General features: G+C 40.2%; 4 protein-coding genes across 8 annotated transcripts; 1 reads left to right on the forward strand and 3 right to left on the reverse strand.

Moving 5' to 3' along the window:
- Positions 1–4,208: 4,208 nt before the first annotated feature.
- On the reverse strand, positions 4,209–5,761 carry LOC103396627 (gastrotropin-like). Its single transcript, XM_008334781.3, has 4 exons — positions 4,884–5,761; positions 4,607–4,782; positions 4,417–4,506; positions 4,209–4,337 (listed from the first exon to the last, which is right to left on the reverse strand). Exons 1-4 carry the CDS (start codon positions 4,948–4,950, stop codon positions 4,287–4,289), a joined length of 384 nt encoding a protein of 127 aa, XP_008333003.1. The 5' UTR covers positions 4,951–5,761; the 3' UTR covers positions 4,209–4,286.
- Positions 5,762–6,683: 922 nt separating this feature from the next.
- On the reverse strand, positions 6,684–10,140 carry selenop2 (selenoprotein P2). Of its 3 annotated transcripts, none has more exons than XM_017042249.2 (5): positions 10,064–10,140; positions 9,234–9,469; positions 8,805–9,017; positions 8,338–8,446; positions 6,684–8,243 (listed from the first exon to the last, which is right to left on the reverse strand). In XM_017042249.2, exons 2-5 carry the CDS (start codon positions 9,458–9,460, stop codon positions 8,046–8,048), a joined length of 747 nt encoding a protein of 248 aa, XP_016897738.1. In that variant the 5' UTR covers positions 9,461–9,469; positions 10,064–10,140; the 3' UTR covers positions 6,684–8,045. The 3 variants fall into 3 exon arrangements, with proteins under 3 accessions (XP_016897738.1, XP_008333004.2, XP_016897737.1); XM_008334782.2 differs by having other exon boundaries at positions 6,684–8,246; XM_017042248.2 differs by lacking the exon at positions 10,064–10,140 and adding an exon at positions 9,607–9,827 and having other exon boundaries at positions 6,684–8,246.
- A 393-nt stretch (positions 10,141–10,533) lies between these two features.
- Positions 10,534–12,413, forward strand: LOC103396629 (actin-related protein 2/3 complex subunit 5-like). The gene is made up of 4 exons (XM_008334783.3): positions 10,534–10,808; positions 11,360–11,429; positions 11,513–11,689; positions 11,802–12,413. The coding sequence occupies exons 1-4, from the start codon at positions 10,669–10,671 to the stop codon at positions 11,862–11,864; spliced, it is 450 nt and encodes a 149-aa protein (XP_008333005.1). The 5' UTR covers positions 10,534–10,668; the 3' UTR covers positions 11,865–12,413.
- A 176-nt stretch (positions 12,414–12,589) lies between these two features.
- Positions 12,590–17,392, reverse strand: rnf2 (ring finger protein 2). Of its 3 annotated transcripts, none has more exons than XM_008334785.3 (9): positions 17,280–17,392; positions 16,281–16,377; positions 15,940–16,100; positions 15,684–15,766; positions 15,465–15,597; positions 15,291–15,390; positions 14,943–15,115; positions 14,443–14,632; positions 12,590–14,290 (listed from the first exon to the last, which is right to left on the reverse strand). In XM_008334785.3, the coding sequence occupies exons 2-9, from the start codon at positions 16,365–16,367 to the stop codon at positions 14,189–14,191; spliced, it is 1,029 nt and encodes a 342-aa protein (XP_008333007.1). In that variant the 5' UTR covers positions 16,368–16,377; positions 17,280–17,392; the 3' UTR covers positions 12,590–14,188. The 3 variants fall into 3 exon arrangements, with proteins under 3 accessions (XP_008333007.1, XP_008333006.1, XP_024921955.1); XM_008334784.3 differs by having other exon boundaries at positions 14,443–14,635; positions 17,280–17,391; XM_025066187.1 differs by lacking the exon at positions 17,280–17,392 and adding an exon at positions 17,136–17,239 and having other exon boundaries at positions 14,443–14,635.
- Between the last annotated feature and the right edge of the window lie 740 nt (positions 17,393–18,132).

The raw sequence follows: 18,132 nt of genomic DNA on the forward strand, positions 1-18,132 counted from the left end.
CAGTGTTTGGGTTATTACCCACCCCCCCCTCCCCCCCCCGACTTCCCCTCCCGCTCATACACACACAGGCAGATGATGAAATGTTTTCTAAAGGGCTTCTTCCCAGCAGAGGTGGCAGCTCTGCCTTTTAGCAGCTTCTTATGATCCTCCACCCCCTACAATACACACTCACGGGCTCCCGGTGACTCCCTCTTTATTCAGAGCTTGATTTCTTTTTATCAAGTCTGTCTCTTCCTCTTCTCATCCCCACCTTTTTACTCTGCTGGATACTCTTGTGTCAAATCCAATCCCTCCTTGCCTCCAACACTGTGCCTTGGCTCACCCTTGCATCTTTGTTTTCCCTCCATTATCCTCTCCACAGCCTCCATTCTCCTCCTTTCATTCTGTCTTTTTCACTGATGACTATCTCTCTTTCTGCTCTACTTTTATTTGCCTGCCTTTTTCAATGCCCGTTTTCTTCTTAAGTCGTCCCCTCAGCCTTTTTCTGTCCTCTATTCTCCCTTCACTTTAAAGCTCTGTCTCCCAGCGTTCTCTCCTCTCATCTGCGACCTCTCACCCTCTGTTTTCCCATCGCCTTTCTCTCTCCTTTTTCTTTTTGCAGCCCTTTTCTCTCTCACTCTGGGTTTTGCTGCTTTGTGGAGTCTCCCTGCTCCCAGAGGGACATTCAGCAGTAGGAAGCTAAAAAAACCAAACTGTGGGACATGAAGAAGAGAAGAGGAGCAGGAGACCCTGAAGTTGAGAGACAAGAAAGAAAATCAAGGATGAGTATTGGAATTAGGCCTGGAAAAAATAAGAAATCAATCATTTTAACCCAGTTGGGTTTATCATAAATACCAGGAGTATTATTATGATAGAATATAAAACAGTTATTGAACAGAGTTTGTTAGTATGTAGGTCTTGAATCATCCCTGCCGGTTAGAAACAACTGAACCATCTCCTGATCTACAGCTCCCACAGATGATCTAAAAATGGACACACGTGATGTGATTTAGGCCAATTCTGTTTTAATAAACTTGATTGACTCATCTAGATTTAATCAAGTTTATTTGTTCAGAGCCTCCTCTACTGACTACTCTACTTGCAATGCCCAACTTGGCCCCTGAGGGCCAGTCTCCAAACAAAACAGTGGATTAGTAAATGTCTCCAGATGAAAAAAAAACATTGATCTCACCATGACGAAGTACTCTGCTCCGATGATCATTTATTTGTCAAAAGCAAACACAAACCTAACGCAGCACAACAGACAGACTTTCAAAAACTCCCACTGACGGGTTGTGTTATTTTGTTTTGTATTCTTTTTGTTATCATTACAGTGGGTTTATCACCAGTGCTGCATGAAATATATCACCTGTCAGAATCCTCAGTGACTCACACTTTTCTCCTGTCTTTGTTTCCTCCTTTGTTTCCTCCTTTTCTTGCCCCCCCCCGTCCCTCCTGCATTCTCTCCTTTCTCTCCAGCTGTTAAACCAATTAAATGCTCACAGAGGGTTGACTGCCCACTCTCCTGTTGAGAAAAATTCATGTGATAAAAGCTTTCTCTGTGCAGTGCCATTGTGCACCAGCACGGCTGCGATGTTTAATTATGGCCTACACCCTCGCTCAGGATGGGTGAATAGATGTGGGCCGTAGGTGTCGCCACTGGAGCTGCTCAGGTTTTTTGTGTTTAGAATTGAGTGAGTGGTTTGGGAGGTTGACCAATCATGTGACAGCACATAGTCTTGACAATTGATTCTTAGTTCAGAAAAGGAAAATACATTTAAAGTGAAAGTTCAGGGTTTCAACATGTGGTCAAAGATAGAAGTGAAAGAATTTTGCTTTGCCAAACAACCCTGCGTCATTAGAACATCAGGCCCCGAGCCACAGATATTCACATTCTCCCAAACATGGCTGCAATTAAGGATCAGAGATTTAAGCCACATGCACGAGGTCGTCGACTAATGAACTTCTCTCTAAACCGAGACAGTCTTGAAAAACGATCATTTGGAATTGTCACCGAGGACGTGAGTTTAGGACTGTGTGGAAGTGAAAGACAGAACGGATGTTAAAGGGTGAGAGCGGGTGAGAAGAGAGCGAGGCTGTTAATGGTCAATGATACGACCCATAAAAAAACAAATCAATGGGCTTTAGTAAGAGCTCACTCAGAGAGAGAAAGTTTGGTAAGAGGTTGGGAGGTTAGACGAGCGATAATATCAGGAGGAAAAGAAACGGGGACAAAGAGAAGCCCAAGCTCCTCGCAGTGCCCCGTGCCTCAGGGTGGAGGACACAGGGCAGGTCCGCGGAATGTGAGGGGGAAACAAAGCCATCTACTGTCCCCCAGAGAGAGCCCTTGTTCTGGCTGGAGGGGGTACAAGGAGTCAGCCACTTGTAGGATTGATGAATGTATGGACAGACGCTGGACTATGCAGGCGGGCTCGTTCTCTCGTCCCATGGATCAAACATGGAAAGGAACCGGGGCAAGTCTGGAGAATGCAGAGTCCGATATGGGAACAAAGCCAACAACTGTTTGCTGGTGTGAGGCCCTGTCGTAGACTGCATGGCTCAAGGAGTCAGCGTCTCTGGATGGAGAATTTGATGGATTAATGGATGACAGGCAGAACAATACAGGCAGAACTACAACACACAGTACAGTCGAATGAGAAAACGGCTCTGTAAGTTAAATAAATGCCATATATTAACAAAGCATTTACCCAGTTTGTAGTGGTGTGAGTCCATACATTGTATTACGGTATCTCACAGACAAAAAACGCCCTTTGTATAAAACACACCCCATCATTTAGTTGAATTTTGTTACCAAGTGCTTTGTACTTTAGAAACCCATGGTCCCCAGTCTTTCTAAAGTGCTTTGTTAGAAACCCATGGTCCCCAGTCTTTCTCTACAGCATTAGGACTATTGTCAAGTCACAGTTTTCCACATTCAAATTTCAGTGCGCAAAGGAAATAAGATGAACCAAGCTGTGCCTCCTGTAATAGCTAAAAGTCCCCTGAAGAGGGGGCCGTCCCCCACTTTGGGATGCACTTACCTAAGCTGCACTCCTGCTTATATAAATATATAACATATATTTATATATTGTGAAAAGTTTGAGTTGGATTTTACAATAGTAAACTGAAGACCTCCCTCTGAGAAAGTAAGTGCTGCTATATTAGAGATTATATGGCCTGGCTTTTCTATCGATGATATACAGATATAGTGCCTTATACACAGCTTTTTACTTTTATTTGACTTACTGCATTAGTGGTAAAAAAATAAAATAATAAAATACCCATCTATTACTTTTATTATGGTGCATGTGTCAGACAGATATCACATTAACCAAACAGGTGTTGGTTCTTAGTGGCAGAAACTTCCCAAGTACGATTATACTGTAGATTGGCTTCAAGTGTTCTTGATGATGTGAATCACACAACAGAAAGAAAAAAAACCACGCAGAGATGGTCAAGCTGCTCTCTCTCCACTTGTGCTCGCTTCGGGAGAAACCAATCAGAGAAGTGAGCAGGACGGCCAATCAGAAGCCAATTAGGCCTTTTTGTCTGCCAGGATAAAGGAAGTAATATTGCCGCGTGATTGCACCAGTGCTGAGCCTTCCAACCTTAATTTTCCAGGAGGCTGAGACCTTGATTGCGTCTGTGCCGGCAAGAGTCAACATTACACCAAAACAATCACCACCTCTAAGGCAAAAAAAAAAAAAACTTGTCTTATTACAAGGTAGCACTGAAGTCAAGGCTGCTACACACACACATTTATGTCCTACGGTAAAGTGAATTCTATGTGAATTCTATTCATAAATTGACTTTGTTCCACTTATAAAGCTGTGAATTCAGACTCATGGTCAAGTTAACGACGTTCCTCTGAGCTGCTGCAGTGATCTTGGCAGTGAGATGGTTAAATAAGGGACTGTTTGCTTGGCTGGGAGCCTTTAAAGGCGACAGTGTGTGCTACTTTTATGGAAATGAATTTGTTTCCCTTCAGGTGTGTGAATGAAATGTGAGTAAAATGCTTTGGTTGAAAAGAGTTGATCACAGCTAGATTCTGTACACGCCTGGTCCACAGCTCTGACCTGAACGGCTGCTTTCTCTGCCAACACCTGAGGATGGCTGCACATACAACAGAGAGTCCTTATTCACCAGAAATCCACATCATCATCATCCCTACACCTGTCACAACAGTGAAATGCACAGACACACACCATGAGGTCAGATGGAAACTGAGGTTGAAGTTTGCATCTTAGTTTATTTGTCATATTTCTGAGGTCACTGTTTTACATTGAAGAGGTGAAGAGTGTCAGCACTTAAAGCTTCTTGCTGGTTCTCTTCAACACAACAGAGCCAGCCTGGGAGGTCTATAAAAGAGAAAAAATTGCCAACTAAACCTGAGGATTTCTCTTCATCGTTTTATGAAGTACCGGCCTGTGTTCTTACCTCCACCAGTTTGCCTCCACTGATCTCACAGACGTGGTGGTAGTTGGGGAAAGACGTGGTCAGCTTGCCTCCCTCCATGTTCACGGTGGCCTGAGAACACAAAGGTTACAATAAGTTCCAATCCCTTTGACATTCTTCCACCCTGGAACACGTTTCGTATCATCGTCGTTGTTGTTTACTTCATCTCTACCTTGAATTTCTTTCCTCCAATGGTCTCCATGTCGCACTCTTTGCCGATGGTGAACTTGTTGGTGACTTTAGCGTTCGTGGGGTAGATCTGAGTCCAGGAGAAGTCGTTACCTTCCTGGGTGACCTCGGTGATCAGCTTGTAGTCACGGCCCTTCTCGATGATGTCATCGGGGATACCTGGACACAGGTGGACGATGGATGTGAAGACAACAGAGACTCAGCAGGATGAACACACGTTCTGTGTCCATGAAACATTTTAGACTCGGCGTCAAACTCACCCAGCACTTTGCAGAAGGCGTCGTATCCCTCCTGGGTCTCAGTTTCCCATCGTCCAGCGAAGGCCATTTTTGCTGTTGTAGGTGGGTTGAGGTTTGCGAGCAGAGAAGCCGGAGGCAAGCTGAGGGAAATGCAAGGTGCTGGGAGGAAGACTGCTGCCGTTTATATACCTTACAACCCCCCATACCTGCATGTGATGTCACCGGAGAGAAATTACAACTGGAGATGATGATCATCATCTTACAACAGCTAAAACGAAAGGGCAATAACCCTGAAGTGAATGAAAGTTTATTATGCTCCCAGGTAGTGAATAAAGCGCTGACTGTTATTTGTGGCTAGCTGGTGGCTGACCTGCAGGTCGTAGAACTCTCCAGATATGACTTTACGATCACGGTCTGCTCTTTTACAGCAGCACAGGCTAAAATCAAATAAAAATGTTCTTTGAAAGGTCTTTCTCTCTATCTGTAGCAGTTTATCTTTAAACAGAGGATAATCCCACCTGTATAACAATAATCAGGTACAGTACACACTCAAGGTCATGTTTGCTTCAACAGACAAAATCCATCTCATTTCAAAGGATGTGTGAATGAAGTCATAATGAAATGGAAAGGCCGTAAGATAAAGAACCTGAAAGGATGACTGTTTTCAAACTGGAAACACATGAGGAGACCAGGGAAAATCTAGACTTTTAACTGTGGGGATCAAACCACTGACATTATAGCTGTTAGGCAAGAGTACTGACCACTCTTCCACCCAATGAAAAGTAATGAGTGAGAGGAATCTCTTCTCAGTTTTGAGTCAAAGACTCCAAACATTTTGAACTGACTTGTTGGCTATGAATGTTCATTATTACATTCATTACTACAATTATACCTTTACAACACACACACACACACACTCAAACACACACACAGTGAGGTCAGCATGGCCTTGAAGTCCTTCATGAAACATTGTACAGTATTTGCCAAGATCCCATAAAAAAGACACTGTTATCTCGGACATTTTATTGTCACTGTCTGTCACTTCTGCCACTCTCTTTGCCCCCTTTCCCCTCTCAAACACACACACACACACACACACACAGAAAACTAATGTTGTGCTGCATGTCCAGTAAAGTGACATGAGCTGTGAAAAACCTGAAGGAACAGATCCATTTTACAGTCTCACAAATATTGAAAGATAAATGTTTTTATGTGTTTAAATACACATGAAAACCTGAAGGAACAAATGTTTTTATGTGTTTAAATACACATTTATACATGTACAGTATGGTATAAAACTGCTATTCTGTAGAACTTAGTTCTACTGTTTGTTGGTTTGCCTGTAGCTTACGTTTTTGTAATGTGAGAGTGAAAGTGATAAAATTGATTTGCATTTACGGTTTTATTCATCGTCTCAAAGTTTAAAAAGAAAAAAGGTTCAGCCCCTCACACCAGTGGGCAAAGTTTCATTGTCCTGTAGATGATGCAACTTTGTGGTTACACTTTAATAGTAGGTAATAATTCAACTTTTCCCCCCAATCTCAATTCTACCCCGTAAAATGTGAATCATTTTGACAATGAGTAACTAAATTTACAGACCAATACCTCATGCCAAATCACATGCTGTTCAATGCTTCTGCAGTCTGTTGGTTTTGAGAAATGTTTAAGACGTTCCCCAAATGTGCAAAAAATAATTAAAAATAAAATGAACTAGGCTGAAACAGATCATATTTCATATATATATATAATGTGAATTATACTACTGTATAGCTATAAGGATTTAAATACATGCAAAAATATAATAAATACAAATACAAAAAGTACATTGTCACATATTTATTAAACAAAGAAAAACTTTGTAGTTTTACAGTATTTAAATTACTACAAAATCACTTGTAAATATATAAGGTATATATATATTAATGATATATATTTTTAATAATGTGTATATTGAAAGCACACCTATCATACGGTAATACTTTCTGAATCAAAGAGCAAATTGTTGACGACAGAGGGTAAATTACAGCTCTGACAGAAAATGAATAAATGATTCATTTAGTTTTCTCTTTTGAATTCATCCTGCTGTTCAAGGACCAACAATGTAGGATACTTTAAGACTGTAACCTGAATGAGATTCATTCTTTGTAGTCCACACACCACACCCTGTCCATATGTAAAAAACAAAAAGAGACAACTACAGGTTCGACCTCTATCTCTCCACACACATCAGTCAGCAGCCTCCTGCAGGCAGGTTTTACTCTGCAGACTTCATTCACGGGAGAAGACAAAGGTGGAGCTGCTGGTTTATTCACACAGAGTACACAGGCATGAAGCGTGGAGCTATTAGGAACAACCACACTCTAAATTACTGTCACACAGACCCAAGAACTCAGCACAGCAGTGAAAATGTTCTTGAATCACAAAATGTTTTCAATAAAACCCCAAGTTTGTTTATTTTCATAGCACTAATGGAAAAAAAAAATCTGTGATTTAACAAGGATTTGTTGAGTTTAACAAACACAGATTTATTTTAATTCTATATTTAATATCTGCCAATAACATTGTAACATAGATGGTTTAACTTCAGTATTAAACAATGTAGTATAAAGGTTTTGCAACTCTTTACTGATTATATGTTTTGTGCCACCGATATGAATAAAATATGTTAAATTTAGTATAAATTGTTTAATTATATTTTTTAGTGTTAAATGTCAGGTTTGGCTTAACTCGGATTTATCATTTGTCTGAGACTTTCAGTGTCTGGTGCACACGTGCAGAATCCGAACACAAGTTTCCTGTTTTTAGCTCACGAGCTAACAGCTGTTTTTGCTGCTTTATACTCAATCGGTGCACTTTCGTTGTAATGGCAAACTTTAGAAACGCGTGACATTATTTGTTTTGAGACTGTTACACGTTAACGTACTCTCATAATTTTAACTGAGCACGTATTACCAAATGAAACGGCGTTGTTGCTGCTGTAAAATCATTCAGACGGACACTAAATTGATGCGTTACTTCCGGTTAGCTGTTTTTAGCTCTCGTGCTAACCGGTTGTCCTGTCTGCTCAGTACATCTGTCAAAATATAAACTAGGTTATTGAAACTACAAAAATGAACACGGTAGCTGTACATCAAAAATTAAAAAAATAATTAAAAAAACAATGACCAAATTCAACTTATTGTGTTATTTATGACTGGTTTGTGAGGTGGACAACTCTTGGTTCTGCTGGTGATGATGCTGAGTAGGTGGTTGATGACTTACAGTTGCGTCACCTCCTTCTTCAATGTCAGTGTCCTGCGGAGTTACGGGTAATGTGATTGTTTGGTTGAAGGGGGATGCTGTTTCATTCTTCATGACTCCAGGGAGAGGATTATTCAGCGGCTGCTGTAAACATATTAATCATAGATTTGATATTAAACGTCAGTTAAAAACATATTGCTCTTATTTCTTCAAATCCCACTCACTAAACACTCACAGAGCAATTGCAGATGTTTTTCAAATATGTGGCCCTGACTGCAGCCTCTACGTAGGGGTACTGCAGGAAACTGTAGGGCAGCACGATGTGGAAAGTGAGGAGACCACACCTGAAGACGGAGCAGAAAGACAACAATAATCCAGATGTTACTTGTGATTTGTCTTAAGGGTTCACTAATAAATATAAATATATATAAATATCCACGGTCAGTGGTGTCCTCATGTGGACAGACAGGGTATGACACCGTCTGTAGAACGCCCGATCTCCCGTTGTCAAGTGATGAATGGTTTACTTTAACGATATATTGGTATATTGCAGCTTTAATATCTATTTTAATACGCATTTACTGAGTCACTGTTTTTTTATTTTCTATCAAATGCACTTTGTTGTCCACTATTCGTGTGTTATATTGATGGTATAATATGAAATTAATTAAATTCATAACACACTCTAGATTAAGGTCTTACCTGTCATATACTAGGAAGTCATCTTTGTCACCATCCAGAGTCTCCCACACGTCGTCTTGGAAGGGTCCCTGCTGATAGACAGGAACGTCAGGTGGCGCTCTTCTCTTCAGCTCCCAATACATGGCCCTGGACTCTGCCTCCTGCTCGTTAACAATCATGAAAGACACCCCAGTGAGGTTGCTGCGATTCAGCTTGTCACGCAGGCCTCCAATCCTACAGAGAACAGACAAAATACAGGGCGTTAACAACATCGACTTTTTATAAATTAAATTCCTTTTATAATTAACCTATTACAGCTTCTCCCGCAGAAGAAGAATGGCTCAAGAAAATAGCCGATCTGCACAAAAGACTCTGACAAATAAAAAAGGTTAAAGAAAGGTTCAGAAACGTCCTCTATGACGTTTTATTCAACGTTCCCATTGTACTTACTTGTAGGCCTGAGTGAGACAGAAGTGTCAGGTGGCCTTCAGAAGAGCCACCACCACTACATTCCCCAGCAGTTCTTTCATGGGTGCCTGCCCCTGAATCTCCCAGTGAGGGGCAGGTTTGCAGATCCTGGAGACATTTCTGTCCCCCTCCACCAGCAGAGTGGTGTGTGCGCTGAAAACCACCCCTGGTATGGCTGCACACAGCCACAGAAAAGAGACGCAGCGCATCGTTCCTCCCTAACAACAGCAAAACAATTTACATATACTTCCTAAACATCTCAAAGACATTGTGCACATTTTTGTACTACTGGTTTTTACTGCGGGAAGTCAAGAGTTAACTATATAACAATATAAATAACAAATCAACACTTCACCTTCACCAACCGTTCGCCTTTCACGTTACATGCAGTTCAAATGACAAGGAGCTGAGTGAACTATCAGTATAATCAAACAGAGAAAGAGGCCAAAAGATAAAGAAGAACTGGAACAGAGAAACATCAATAGTAAAACCCCGTAAACAAAGCCCTGGTCAGACCTTTACCTCTCATCTGTATAATTCAAAAAAACTTTAAGAAATATTACAGAAAAAATCTACAATGTTTCCAGTAGAGTTAATAATCAATAATAATAAAATATGTGAATAGATTCAAACAACTTAGCATATTATTTTGCTACTCATATACTGCTAGAATTATTTTTCTATATATAAAAAAGCCTTTACTTATAATTTAGTAGGTATAAGGTTAGTGAGAATATTTCAGCCAGCCTTCAAAGAACATAGCAGTATTAAAAACAACTAAAGAATATCTGAGCCTGAGCATTAAGTCTTACCTCTGTCCAGTGGTTTTATCCTCTGACCCACATAGGGGAAAATGTTGTTTTTTAAAGCTTCCAGGATTGACTAAGCCCCAAAACAAACACAGATTGGAAGGGGGAGACACAGAGTTACGCAAACACTTACAAACAGACACTGTTTACACTCTTCTTAAAACATTGCAGACCTGAGGTTGTACATAAAAGGTCTTTGTGTGAGTAAAGATAAAATCCTGAGTTTGCTGTTTTTGGAATAGAATATGATAGAACAGAATAGAACAAAATAGATCTATTGTACGTGTAGAATGAAATTTAGACCGGCTTCTCTCCGATCCTTAAACAAATAACAAATTAGAATATTTGTTTGTATGTCTTTTGAGTTAGGCTACTTTATATTTTAATTGAGGAATAATCGCTCATAAAACAATTCGCATTCCTTGCCACTAGACGGCGGTAGTAGTTTTTCTCGCACTTGTTGTGTAAATATTCGAACAAACCAGGAAGAGAAACAAGCCAAAAGCAGGAAGTGAGTACAGAGTAACCCGACAACTCAGCGGCTCATTTTCGCAGCCTTTTTTCATCCTCCGCTTTTCTTTTGGAGATTATACACTCTGTGCACAACAATGTCAAAGAATTCACTCTCCGACCGCTTCAGGAAAGTCGATGTGGACGAATATGACGAGAATAAGTTTGTAGACGAAGAAGAGGCAGGAGACAGCCAGGGCGGTCCGGACGAAGCAGAAGTTGACGCTTTGCTCAGACAATATCCTTTATGTTCACTTTATATTATGTGTAACGTCCTTTATTTCCAATAAGGAAATAATCACAGGTTTAATTACTTTAATATTACCCTCGAGTAACCTTTATGCTTAGCTGACGGCTAACATCAGATATATATACTATGTAGTGTATAGGTTTGTCTTAGTAAAGTGCGATGTTGCAGTAAACGTTCAAAGGGTTGGCTCAATTATAAATATAATATTTGATCATATAACCTTTACAAAAGTGTAGATAGCAGAACTCGATAAAGGTATAAGTCAGTGACCGTTTCCGGTGTTTGACAGTCAGAGGGTGTGGTCGCTTTAACTGGTTCAGTCACTGAAGATGCTAATACAGGGGTGATCGATAACATGTGGCGTTTCAAAGTGGGACTGTGTGGATTAGTCTAGATTAAAGAACAAAACACGATATGCATATGACTTTATAATACCTACTTACCCTGTGATCCTCCAAAACCAGCATCCAGCCGTCAAGTATTTCCATTTAGAACAAAAATATGTCCAGAAGATTGTAATCCTTAACTTTGTTCTGCAAAGGGAACATGAATGGTGCACTCCACGCTGTGCTAAAAAATCCACCAATCAACTCCAAGAACCAATCCAAGGTATTGCAGTTTGATTCTGCAGCAGTGTTTAGGACAGAGATGGTCGTCAATTAATCATAACTGACTGTTTCTGGTCTTTTCAGGAGCGAGCAGAGCAGCTGGTGGTCAAAGTGTTGAGCAGCTTTAAGAGCAGTGACATAGAGAAGGCTGTGGGTTCACTGGACCGTGCTGGCGTGGACCTGCTGATGAAATACATCTACAGAGGCTTTGAAAAACCCTCTGACAACAGCAGCGCTGTGCTGCTGCAGTGGCATGAAAAGGTACAGAGGCGCTCAGAAGTACACAACACACAGAAGCAAATCAGAGAATTATAAAAAATAATTAAAAAAACAAACAAATAGTAAGTGACTTGATGACACCATTTTTCTTCAGGCTCTAGCGGTAGGAGGCGTGGGCTCCATAGTCAGAGTCCTGACTGCCAGGAAAACTGTATGAATAACCAGAAGTCGGCATCTGTCTGAGGGTGGACACCGACCACTGCTCTACTGGAGCTGGACCTCTGCTGCTGCTGTGGGACATTGTCAGCTCTTTATTTTCATACTGGAACTAAGTGTCCTTTCTTCCTGCAATTCCTTTCTCTTTGATTTCCTTCTCCACATTCACAATTTTCCACCCAGGTCTTGGGAATGTGGTCCAGAGAAGATGTTTTTTTTCTCATCCTTCTCCAAGCAGATTATTGCTGCATTCAAGGAACATCCACATCACTCTGATGTCTCTGCTCCTTCACTGTAACGCCTCCTTTTCCTCTCCTCTTCACCTTCAACTCATCCAGATCAAGCAAACACAAAAGACTCCTCTTTGCAGGACTGCAGCAGACTCACAACCTGTTCAGTCTTTCCCTGCCTCCTGCATGCTGTGCATTTTATGTCTAACATTCTAAGCAAACTTCATTCATGATGGATTTTCTTTTTCTATTTTCACATCAATAAATGGTTTCTTTTCTTACCAGTGAAAAAATAAAATTCTTTTTTTATGTTTACCAAACACTGTGTTGTCTTCTAGCACTGAAAAAGTACTGGAAACCTTCTTTGGAGTCATGTAGGAAACTAGAAATAACAACAATTAGTCTGACCAGGTCTGAATCAATAAAACATGGAATAAAGATTAGATTTAGTTGAGAAGCTGTCACAAAACATTTTTTTAAATGAGAAACAAATTTCCTTTTTTTCCAAAGTAAACTTTTTTTATGAACAACTTCACAAAAGGAAAGTTGTTTTAGGATGAAACATTACAGTGCTTCAAAAGTTCATGGAACACAAAGAGACAGTGATTACATTCTAGCTAAACGTTTAGTTCACTGGGAAAAATGACAGGATCATGTTTCAGCTTTTCCTGTATTAAAGGATTAGTTCAGTGTTTTTAGCCTGGTTGAAGTCCAGTATTTGTGAAGTTTTGTCAAAATGACTCAGATGCTGCTGGTTTGATAATTGTGCCTCAAATTTTAACAGAGCTAAAACAGTGGCTCTTGGCCCCATCACTGACCGTGTCAAATGAACTAATCCTTTAATGACAGAATCCTCTTTCAGGAGCAGGTCATTGTGTGTAACATGAGAGTATTCACAATGTTGTCAGTACAAATCCCACTCTGCTTAATGACTGTTCAACCAATTGAAGCTCATCACAGTACAAATACCCTGATCTGGTTTACTCCGGAGTGTGTCCGTGGGGTGACAATAGTGTGTTGAGAAGATAACACAGAAACTACTGCACTACAGTAATTCACAGCATTTATCTTCAGTCCATTAATCCTTTACAGGGATGAGGGGGAGCTGTAACCAATCATCCCAGCAGTCACAGAGTGACGGCACCGTACAGTATTCCATGGAAATAAAGCAGAGGCTTATATCAAAAAACTTTTAAAACGCAAGTGCAAGAATACCTAAATGAGGCTAAAACCCACATATATGGAAACATATAAACATGTGTGTATATTAACACTTAGTTGCTGCTTATTTCCATGAAATACTGTTATATTTGATAAAAACACATGCAAAAAACCTGGAGTCCTTTCATTAGTTTAAAATGGTCTTCTTTACCTCACACTCTCACCCATTCTCAGTGTACCGTCCTGATGTCATGGCTACCTGCTTACTAGTCAACATGTTGTTTACTATGTTTACTCCCCTGCTGGAGTGCCGGGCATCCGGACAGAAGACATGTCAAAAAAGCAGGGACAGTATGAATGAGTTTTATATGAATCAGGTTTATAACTTTCAACACAAACCAAAATGACTGCATAATATACTACAACTGAACTGTACCGCGATGAAGAGCTGTCCCCTAACTGGAAAAAAAAAACTACTGTACTTCATGTAGTATAAGAGGGCTCTCCTGTTCAAGACTAACACACTAAAACAACCCACCCCCATAGTGGTACAGTGTGTTCTCACTGAGACTGTGGACAGAGTCCAAAGGATCTACAGTCACTGTTACCAGGAGTCCATCATACAGTATGTGGTTCACCTGCCAGCTGCAGCACTGCTCTGCTACCTTCTACTGAGAAAGATGGGGTAAACACAAAAAGATACAGAGTATATAAAACACATTTGTTTGTTGTTGTTTTGTTTTTTTTAACTTTGTACAAGAGTCTTTTCAAGGTTTGTTTTTTACTACCTTGCCCCAACCACCTTCAGACACACACTCCTCTCTTCTTGTTTGTGTTTGAGTGCTTGTACACATGTGTGTGTATGTGTTTGTGTGTACATGTAACAAAGTTCCTACTATGGAGTGTGAGTCTTCTTTTGTGTGACATCATGTATCTACTTGTGTTCTTTCGTGGGGGCAAAGTAGAGCTCCATGGGTTTGTTCACCTTCCAGTACTTTTCACTGACCAACTCCAGAGAGAAGGAACCATTCAGGACCTGGGAACAAAAACAAAGTGTGGTGACTAACCCGCTCCACCAATACTCTGCTGTCTTTATATATGGATTTTTTTTATTAATAAAAAATACAATATTGACATATAGACCAAGCAGACAAGTCATTGCTACTGGTTACTGTAAGGTGCACTCACAGTGAACTGGTTTCCAGCGGTGGGGATGTAGATGGTGTACTGTTTTTCTGAAGCTGCCTCCACATTCACAGGACTGGCCTCAGCATTTCTTCTCAGTTCCTCCAGAGCCAACCGGACAGCCAGGTATTTAGACAGGTGATCCACCGTTGCGTTACCAGATGTCTTGATGTAGCGTGGGACAAACTCGGTGCTACTGCGATACACACATTAAACCAGGTTAACAATCCAGTAGAGACAACAGCAGATAAATTGAAAAGCCTAACATGTGTTGTTTTCCTTATTTAGAAAAATGTAGCTATCTGCGCACAGTGAGGCGGCGCGACCCAGTTTTTAAACATATGATATACTCGGCTCCCATTGGAACTGCAGAGTGAACATGGAGCATGATAAGCACTCAAACAATAAACTGAAAGGCAAAACATTGATTGTTGAAGTAACCGAGTCAGCTTACAAGAACAGCCAGTCATTAAAACATTTATTGCCTCAGTGTGCTACATTACCTGTTGTGACCCTCCTCTTTCTCCATTAAAGTGGGGTGTGGCCGAAACACAAGTTCTATTTCACTTGCTCCTCCATCAATGGCAGCGTCTCCACCTCCGTTCTCAGCAGAATTATCCATGTCCAAACCACTGTCATCACTCGTCTTGGTGCGTTTGATACTCGGCCCTGCTTCCTGGGTAAACAAAAAGGTAGGGTTAGGGTTTGGAGGTTTTGGAGCCCACTCATTCCTGAGAGTTGTGTAAACATTTGTTTTTTTGTCTTCTTTGAGATACGTTAGTCCGTCAATATTCTCTTATTACCCATTACAGAAAATGTATACTAAATATACTGTAGTATATATATCAGACCTGGTTGCTGTGGACAGAGGCGTTACTGCAGTGGGAGGAGTCGCCGTTATCTTCTGCTCCACTCCCGTTCTCTACCGGATGTCTCTTACCACGCTGCAGTCTGAGAACAAATTTAAAAGATATTTTAGATCAAGTGTGTGAACGTGCTTTAGCAGAAATGGGACTGTCCTTCACCTGGTCATGGCCTGTATCTTGAGCCCTTCCTCTATGCTGTGGGACAAGGCTTGCTGGTTGTTGTGTTTGCTAATGCGTGCCAACACTCTCTCCTGGTGTGCTTCATATTCATCACGGCTGGGATAAATCTTACCTGTATAACGAGGAAATATTTTTAGGTAATTAATTAAATAGGTTTGGTGATCTGGTTTCATTACAACTTAAAAAGAGGACACTTACTAATTAGGGCATCAAAATTGGGGTCTGGACGCAGAGATCTTTTGGAAACCAACTTCTTACGACAAGTAGGACACTCTTTATTTCTGTGGAAACAGTAAAGATCCAGGAAGAAAAAACATCAAAATTATTGTCAAAAAAACTGCCAGGAATTTTTGCTCTTGGAGAACCACCTAATGTACAATGTACAATTAAAAACATTTCTTCATCTCTTCTTACATTACTGTTCCCACATTGATGTAACCAAGGTTCAACTCACCCTGATCTCAAGGCTGTGATGATACAATCTGCACAGAAACGGTGCAGACATTCTTTAGTTGTCATTGTGTTCTTCAGCATATCCAAACAAATGGGACACATTAGTTCACTGTGCAAGGACCGTGGTGACACAGCTATCTCCAGTCCATCTGTTATAGCTTCCTGTACCGGCACACAGCACATTGATGAGAATGACAGCACCATTTATTCTTGAATTAACAGATCAACGATACAGTATACAAACAAATGCGATACAGTAAGTTACCAAGCAATAAAATGGCTCTGACAATTTGTTTAAGAAGAAAACATTAATGACAACATCAAATAACCAGACCAGTTTACCTGTGGCGTTCTCTGCAGCTCATACAGACTCAGTTCCCAAGTTTTACTGAGGGGTTGGACTCCATTGGTCTGAACCGTCTGAGTCATTTTAGCAAATCTGAAGCACATGAACGTATGGAAGCAATACAATTTAAAGCAATTAATAAGGCTGCATTAAAATGTATCTCCGATGACAATAGAACGTACACAAACATGGCAAAATTGCTAAATAAAGAATTGATCAATTAGTCATTCTTTTAGCACTTACTATTTTCATATTACTTGCAATATTGATTCCTCAATTTGTAAAAGTGCATATAGTTTTAATATCATGTAAATACCAAGCATTGCAATTCAGTGAACTACTTATGCACACTAACAACATCAGAAATATCACTCTGTTGTGTGCATTGTTGCACAAAATTAAAATAAAATTGCATGGTCTTCCACACAAAATAAACAGAAGCGACTTCTGGTATAGTAATTGTCCGAGAGTGAAATACATTTGTCTAGCAGTCAATGTATTAGATATGTGTTACACTCTATTTAAATCATTGCTAAAACGCTAGACAAACACGTTTAAGACACATTCCATGTTCAGACCGTACGGCTAATGCTAAATAGCTAGCACATAGCGCACCTATTCTTCGTAACGTCAACATTGCAGGCTAAAAGAGCTAATTACAAGAACACATAAATGCCACGCTTGTAAAAAGAATCGCAGAAAATTAACAGACACATCAATGGCTTGCCCGCCTGCAAAGCTTACCGAAAATATAAGCTATTATTATCTAAAATGCTCCGAGGAGGTTGGCGAGCGTAATTTGTCGTTGTGACAGGAAAAAAACAACAGAAAAAAATTGAGCTAAGACCAACCTCGCCGAATGGAACCCGAATCGCGTTCTTTCGGTTTCCTCTCAGGTTATAAACACACACGAGAAGAATATATTCTAGTAAAGATACCGATACGAACGCACAACACAACACAATTGTACAAAAATAGGTATTTGGTGCACTTACATTTCCAGGTGTTGGTCAACTATGTAGCCAGCGCGTTCAGGCGAAGGCAATATGGCGGATACACGATGAGCGGTGCATTCTGGGAAAATGAGGCGCCTTGACAGGGGGGAGGGGATTCCATGGTGATTCGGTGATGAATAATTTCTGCGGGATATTAGTTGATTATTAAGTTAAAACCGTACGTTCCGTATTGCATATAGTTATGTATATAAGTGTTTACATTTTTCGTAAACTAAACTTAATGAATTAAAGTGTTTACTTTTTTCGTAAACTAAACTTAATGAATTAATGAATTCCTTAATTGTCCGATGATTTATTCTAGCGTATGGAAATGTTTGATATTGACTATATAAGCATGCATTATTTACATCAACATAATTTACCATCTACACAACACCTTAATAACAAATCCGCCATACCTGAATCTGAATTATTCTACAGTATTGAGAAGTTTGGAGTAAATGTGGAATACAAACATAAATATCTGTCATTGTCATTACAGAAAACAAATCTGTTTGTTTGTTTGTTTGTTTTCAAATTTTGCACAGCATTTTTTATCTCTTCTTCCAAGTTTCTATTCTTCTCCATCTACAGTTAGAACTGAAGGAGCTCTTGCATGAGCGGTGAAATGTCCAGCTTTGTATACAATGATTCGAATGACTTCTTCTTCATCTATTATGAAGTCTTGAAGGTATTAAAGTGCATCACAGCAGGATGGCAGACCTGCATCAAATCACTTCTCCAAATACAAACAATAAATGTAACCTTCTTCTGCGCCAAGAAGAGAGGTCTTGCTCAGCTCAACAAATCCCAAAAAGGAAATGGATGGACAGGATTAGAAATGAGCCGATCA

Source organism: Cynoglossus semilaevis, chromosome 20, assembly GCF_000523025.1.
Source record: "Cynoglossus semilaevis isolate Cse_v1.0 chromosome 20, Cse_v1.0, whole genome shotgun sequence".
In the NCBI taxonomy this organism is placed as follows: domain Eukaryota; kingdom Metazoa; phylum Chordata; class Actinopteri; order Pleuronectiformes; family Cynoglossidae; genus Cynoglossus; species Cynoglossus semilaevis.

Coding starts and splice junctions, on each gene's coding strand:
- LOC103396629 (XM_008334783.3), top strand. CDS start 10,669: ATGTCAAAGAATTCACTCTCCGACCGCTTCAGGAAAGTCGATGTGGAC. Junction 11,430..11,512: donor ACTCCAAGAACCAATCCAAG/GTATTGCAGTTT, acceptor TGGTCTTTTCAG/GAGCGAGCAGAGCAGCTGGT. Junction 11,690..11,801: donor TGCTGCAGTGGCATGAAAAG/GTACAGAGGCGC, acceptor ATTTTTCTTCAG/GCTCTAGCGGTAGGAGGCGT.
- rnf2 (XM_008334784.3), bottom strand. CDS start 16,367: ATGACTCAGACGGTTCAGACCAATGGAGTCCAACCCCTCAGTAAAACT. Junction 15,767..15,939: donor ATCACAGCCTTGAGATCAGG/GTGAGTTGAACC, acceptor CTGTTTCCACAG/AAATAAAGAGTGTCCTACTT. Junction 14,291..14,442: donor CCGCTGGAAACCAGTTCACT/GTGAGTGCACCT, acceptor TTTTGTTCCCAG/GTCCTGAATGGTTCCTTCTC.
- LOC103396627 (XM_008334781.3), bottom strand. CDS start 4,950: ATGGCCTTCGCTGGACGATGGGAAACTGAGACCCAGGAGGGATACGAC. Junction 4,783..4,883: donor CGCCTTCTGCAAAGTGCTGG/GTGAGTTTGACG, acceptor ACCTGTGTCCAG/GTATCCCCGATGACATCATC. Junction 4,507..4,606: donor TTGGAGGAAAGAAATTCAAG/GTAGAGATGAAG, acceptor TTGTGTTCTCAG/GCCACCGTGAACATGGAGGG.